This window comes from Haematobia irritans, chromosome 4, assembly GCF_050003625.1.
Source record: "Haematobia irritans isolate KBUSLIRL chromosome 4, ASM5000362v1, whole genome shotgun sequence".
Taxonomy (NCBI): Eukaryota; Metazoa; Arthropoda; class Insecta; order Diptera; family Muscidae; genus Haematobia; species Haematobia irritans.
In genome coordinates, this window is record NC_134400.1 from 165123672 (window position 1) to 165129738 (window position 6067).

The 6067-nt window shown below is 36.0% G+C and overlaps 1 protein-coding gene across 1 annotated transcript; it reads left to right on the forward strand.

The window, feature by feature from the left end:
- Window positions 1-522: 522 nt before the first annotated feature.
- Mfap1 (Microfibril-associated protein 1) lies at window positions 523-3491 on the forward strand. The gene is made up of 4 exons (XM_075305522.1): window positions 523-719; window positions 777-1582; window positions 1642-1766; window positions 2950-3491. Exons 1-4 carry the CDS (start codon window positions 650-652, stop codon window positions 3383-3385), a joined length of 1437 nt encoding a protein of 478 aa, XP_075161637.1. The 5' UTR covers window positions 523-649; the 3' UTR covers window positions 3386-3491.
- Window positions 3492-6067: the final 2576 nt, after the last annotated feature.

Here is a 6067-nt window from a genome sequence, read left to right on the forward strand (position 1 = left end):
AAGGTCGTTATAATCGTTGTATCGCTCTTGAAGGGAACTATGTTGAATAATAAAAACGGGGCGACTTATCAGCCAACCTGTTAAATTAGCTCAATTGATGCGCAGTTTCTTGTTCCTCCAAATTTCGGCAGGGAATAGGTTCGTTTTCATTTATACCCACATGTTCTGATTTACGAATACGCAAAACGCAAAATTTTTATCTGTAAATAAATTCTGAAGCACTTCATATTTTGCCAAGAAATTCCTTCCATGGGAATAGTATGTAAAAATTTCGTATCATATATCATTGTAGTTCGGGAACTAGCGATAGAAGAACATTTTGCGTTTTCCGAATTCGTAAACCAGAACAGGGGGGATAATTTTGATTATTTCAGGAAAAGTAATCGCGAAAAATGAATGATCTTCAACTCGAAAACCGAACATAGTACCCACATTTAGTACTAAAACGTCATCATTTGTTTTGATAGCCTTGGCAACACTGCTGACAGATGAATACCAAATACCAAAACACTCAAGTATTCATTCAATACAAGCAAAAGTCTTGGAAAACCTTAATTGACATCGAAGTGAAGAACACAAGATAGCAGTAAACAATAAAAATAAATAGTAATATTTTGAGGAAATTGTAATATTTCCCAAATACAACAAGATGAATAATCCCACGTTACCGGCGGGTATCCAAAGTACAGCGGGAGCCATCGCAGTACGAAATGAAAAAGGTAAGCCACATCGTAGGATTTTGGGTGTATACTTTATTTCATTGTGACCTTTTTCAGGTGAATTGTCTATGCAAAAGGTAAAAGTACAACGGTATATATCTGGAAAAAGACCCGATTATGCCAAATATGATTCCAGTTCAGAAGGAGATGATACAGAAGATTTTCTAGAGCATCGTCGACGACAATATTCCCATCACCATCAACATGAACGGCGACGTTACAGAGAAGATGAAGATACAGATAGGGATCGTAACAGAAGGGATCGCAATGCTGAGACTAGGGAAAACGAAGACGATGAGGAAGATGTTGATGATCCCCGCCTAAGACGCTTACGAGCTCGACCCGTCGAACAGGATGAATTGGCTAAGGAGCGTATGGAACGTCATCGTCATATCCATGAACCTGAATTTGTGGAAGAAGAAAGTGATTCCGAAGACAATGAAGAACAAGAAAAGGCCATGACAAAGGCTACAAATAAAATCACATTAGCCTCGGAATCTGATTCGGATTCAGATATAAGTGAAACCGAACTGGAAAGTAGACGCATGAAGTTACGTCAACGAATGTTGCAACAACAAAAAGAGGAAGAAATCCTACAAAAAGAAGAGGAAAAACAATCGGAATCTTCAGATTCAGAAAGTTCAGAGTATGAAGAAGAAACTGAAAGTGAAGAAGACAATGAACCACGTTTGAAACCCTTGTTTGTACGTAAAAAAGATCGTGCCACAATACAAGAAAAAGAACGTGAAGCACAAAAACAAAAGCAATTGGAAATTGAAGCTAAACGTTTGGCCAAAGAAAGAAGACGCAATACCCTGCGTCTTGTGGAGGAGAGTGTGAAAAAGGATTTGGAAAAGACTAAGGTACCAGAAGATTGAGCAAAGTTTAGAATGTTAAAATAAAAAAAATTCAATATTTTCAGAATGATACTGCCGAACCTCAAATTGAAGATGTCTGTACAGACGATGAAAATGATGAAGTCGAATATGAGGCTTGGAAGTTACGTGAACTTAAACGTATGAAACGTGATCGTGAAGAAAGAGAAAAGTATGTTGAAAATATTTTAGATAATTATTGCATATTGAAAGACAAGTATAATAGGGTTAGGTTAGGTGGCAGCCCGATGTATCAGGCTCACTTAGAATATTCAGTCCATTGTGATACCACATTGGTGAACTTCTCTCTTATCACTGAGTGCTGCCCGATTCCATGTTAAGCTCAATGATAAGGGACCTCCTTTTTATAGCCGAGTCCGAACGGCGTTCCACATTGCAGTGAAACCACTTAGAGAAACTTTGAAACCCTCAGAAATGTCACCAGCATTACTGAGGTGGGATAATCCACCGCTGAAAAACTTTTTGGTGTTCGGTAGAAGCAGGAATCGAACCCACGACCTTGTGTATGCAAGACGGGCAAGCTAACCATTGCACCACGGTGGCTCCCTAGTATAATAGGGAGAAATACCCTTTTTAATGGGACAGTTAGGTTGTATATTCATTACTTAAACCACAATAATAGGCTCAAATGCCTACGCAAGAACATACCGAGTCGATGAAAAACTATTTGGAGAATATCTTTTAATATGGTTCCTATAGGAACTGCGACAGGTTGTATGAACACTATTCACTTAGTCCATTTCCATATGACATGAAGGGCACTTCAGTTTTTCATGATGAAAAAAACGGAACACCGCAACTATGTCCAGAGCAGTGAGCCAAGTTGGTCTAGGATGTCATTCGAAAAAATTAGGATTGGTTTGTAGACATTGATTAAAGATTGGGCACACACCGCTACATCTGTACGTCCTGAGAGCTCAAGTTTCTACGACGATATGGCCGGAAATCGGGCCCCAATGACGGGATTAACATTGTAGGCTAGTTTAGGTACAGTGGCGGCCCATTATTTTAGGCTAACTTATGGCGATTTCGATTGGGAAAAAGGGTGCAACATTCTCGAAATTGATTGCCACATATAAAGGACACTGTCATAAATTTTGGTTCCTGCGTCCCTCAAAATGCTATGAATTAATAATAACTTTGGAATGACACTACCATTTGGGCGAAAATACAATGAGGGAAAAAGTAGTGTAACACCAAGGCAACATATTTTTTGCGAAACGAAAACGCCCTTATACTATTCAGTCCGTTGGGATATCACAAATGAAACAAATATATCTATTCCACTTAAAGATTTGTTTTTAATTTCAATAACTTATTTTTCCCCTTCCCAGTGTTGAACGTGAGAAAGCCGAAATCGATCGTATGCGTAATCTTGGTGAAGATGAACGGAGGCAAGAAATGCGCATCAATCCCAAAATCGTTACCAATAAGGCGGTCAAAGGAAAATATAAATTCTTGCAAAAATACTATCATCGCGGTGCCTTCTATTTGGATGAAGAGAATGATGTACTGAAACGTGATTTCGCTCAAGCCACATTAGAAGATCACTTTGACAAAACCATATTGCCAAAGGTAATGCAAGTCAAAAATTTCGGCCGTTGTGGCCGTACCAAATATACCCATTTGGTGGATCAAGATACAACAAAATTCGACTCACCTTGGTATGCTGAAACTGCCAATAATCTAAAGTTCCACAGTGAGCGTGGTGGTGGTATGAAACAAGTCTTCGATAAACCTTCACTATCCAAACGTAAAAAGATGGACTAATTTCAACATTGATTGTATGATAAAACAAAATCAACTTTAGTTTATGGAATATTTTTTAAGGAAACTTTTTCGTTTTAATAAAAAATTAATTTTTGTTAGTATGAAACTAACATAGTGTACTATTAGGAGCCCAGGTACTATTGTATCAATAGCAAATAATTGACTAAGTGTCTAAAATTATTTTGGTTATGGATTAATGGGAAAACATTTCTTGATTTTTGCACAGAAATTTTTAAAGAAACAACAACAACAAATACACATTATTACCAAGCGCCAAAGATATTTCGATATGATTGATCACCTTAAACGTCTACTGCTGCTGCCTTGTAAATCATAACTCACTGATAAAAGTATCAATGGAAAATGTCAGATTAGCTTAGCCAAGTTGGATTTCTTAAAAGTGTATTGCATATATGCGGACATATTTTTGCCCAAATATATACTTCACGTAATATAGTCTTCTGATTTAATCGGATTTAACCAGTTTGGAGTACACATCATTCGAGTGTTTGCTATTGATGTTTGTCATTTGAGAAATATATCGGAAAGGTGGTTCTTCAAACAAAAATGTGTGCAGAATTCTCAATTCCAGTATACAAATAATAGATGAGATTGGAAAATATACCAAGGTGGTATAATAAATAATGAGCCTACAAAAACCCTGCATTTAAAAAAATGAATTTTCAACATACAGGATAACTAGTACGAAGTGTTGCTAATGCAAAAGGCTAACAAAATGTGTGAACATATTTATTTATTGATTGCAATCACAACAATAGGACCGGTCCTACTCTTATATTCCCTACACCGTGGTCATCCACAATCGAATTACCTGGGTTGTGGTAGAGAAGTCATCTTAAAACTTCTTAATATTATACTACCCGATTCCACGTTTAGCTCAAAGACAAGATACCTGCTTTTTATAGCCGATTCCGGTCGGCGTTTCATATTACGACGAAACCACTTAGAGAATCTTTGTTATTAAACCCACGATCCTTTGGTCGCCGAGAAAATTATCCTCAAAACCTAAATGTCATGAGAAACAACACCAAATTTGTATGTTTTTTTTTTTTGGGGGAATAGCTTCATTTCACTTTGGGATTATGCTTCGTCTTCACATTCTGGGATTTGACAATGGTGGCAACCGTACACAAATTTTTTTTTATTCAATCACGAAATTTATTGATCCAATTCAGTTTTTCATTGAAATGTCTTTAATCACAGAAATGATAGCATCAATTAAAAATTAATTGATCCAAATAAAAAATCAATTGATATTAAAAAATTTGTTGAATCAATTAAATTTTTAATTAATTAAGACTTTGGAAACATTTTCGTGAAGTTTTTTTCTGTGTACACACATTGGTTATTCTGAATAGCATTGTAGCACATCAGATTTGTGTTTTTAGAGTACGGCCTTTGGCCGGTGGTTTAAGGTTTTCTCCTATGGAGTCCAAGGATGGCTAACACCACTTTGGACTTCGTGCTGAGCACTTTGGACTTCGTGCTTCCATCGATTGGGGTCAATTTTCACCCTGTTTTTTAAATCAAAAGTGAAAATAGGTCCTGATTTTATTTTGGGGTCGATTTTTAAGCATCAGTTGGGGCTGTTTCTTTTTGGGTTTTGGGCCTCATTTTCCTGGGACCTACTTTCTACTATCTTCCCTTTGTATTCAAGGCGGTTATGCTCACCATGGCAACTCCCATGGCTCATAAACCGATTCCCCAAATCTGATCCAAGTAATCTTAAAAAAACCTGATCCATATAAACAATTTTTTTTTATTTTTTTAATTCAACGCGAATTCATACATCATTCGATCTGTAGTGTACATACATACCCATAAAATGCCGAAAGTTCACGTGTGTCAGAAGTCCACTTTTCAATAAGAGAAATTTTGGGAGGTTTTCAAATCGACGATTGCAAAACTCAGTCGACTTTTCAAAATGTCAACCTTTTTTACAATTTCCAAAGTGAACTTTTTGATTCTGAATACAACCCTGACTAAAATCGACTTGTGATGTTGGTCAAAATCGTTTGAGGTTTAACGAAAAATTCAAAAAATCGGCTTTGAATTAAAAGGAGAATATGATGCAAGCAATTATTTATGAGAGTATGTGTCGATGATGTCGTTTATTCTAAAAACCATTCGAAAAGTTGACTTTTCGACTCATCCAAACATTTAAAAAGTCGAAAGATCAAAAAATACGATGATGCCAATTAAAGAATCTATTACATCTATAACAGTGTGTTAAGTTGATAATAGTTTATGCCATCTAAACGAAAGATTATAGATTCAGGAAGATAGGAAATTAGCTACTGAAGAGATCGAACCATTTACCGGGTTAGTTTAATACTCGAACCAAACGCGTATACGACAAGTATTGACATACGAAATAAATTTCCATAAAGTGGAAAATGTAATTTTTATTGTTGCCGAAAATTTAACATTGTTTCATTAAGAAAATTAAGTTTTTCATTTAAAAAATAGAAACGAAAACAAATAAAAAAATATGTATGGAACTAACATGGCAAATGCAACATTTGGTATGACGCAAGCCAATTTCCTATTTTCCTCAAGTTTATTGTCTTTGATCTAAACTGCATTTATTCCCCTCAATTGACATTCACTAATGCAATTTTTTTAAATCTTCCTATACATCCAAAAACAAAATCACCCACA

Bases quoted from the DNA above. Each gene is read 5' to 3' on its own strand.
- Mfap1 (XM_075305522.1), top strand. From the start codon at position 650: ATGAATAATCCCACGTTACCGGCGGGTATCCAAAGTACAGCGGGAGCC. The intron at 720-776 runs GTAAGCCACATC...GACCTTTTTCAG, and splicing joins CGCAGTACGAAATGAAAAAG to GTGAATTGTCTATGCAAAAG. The intron at 1,583-1,641 runs GTACCAGAAGAT...CAATATTTTCAG, and splicing joins AGGATTTGGAAAAGACTAAG to AATGATACTGCCGAACCTCA.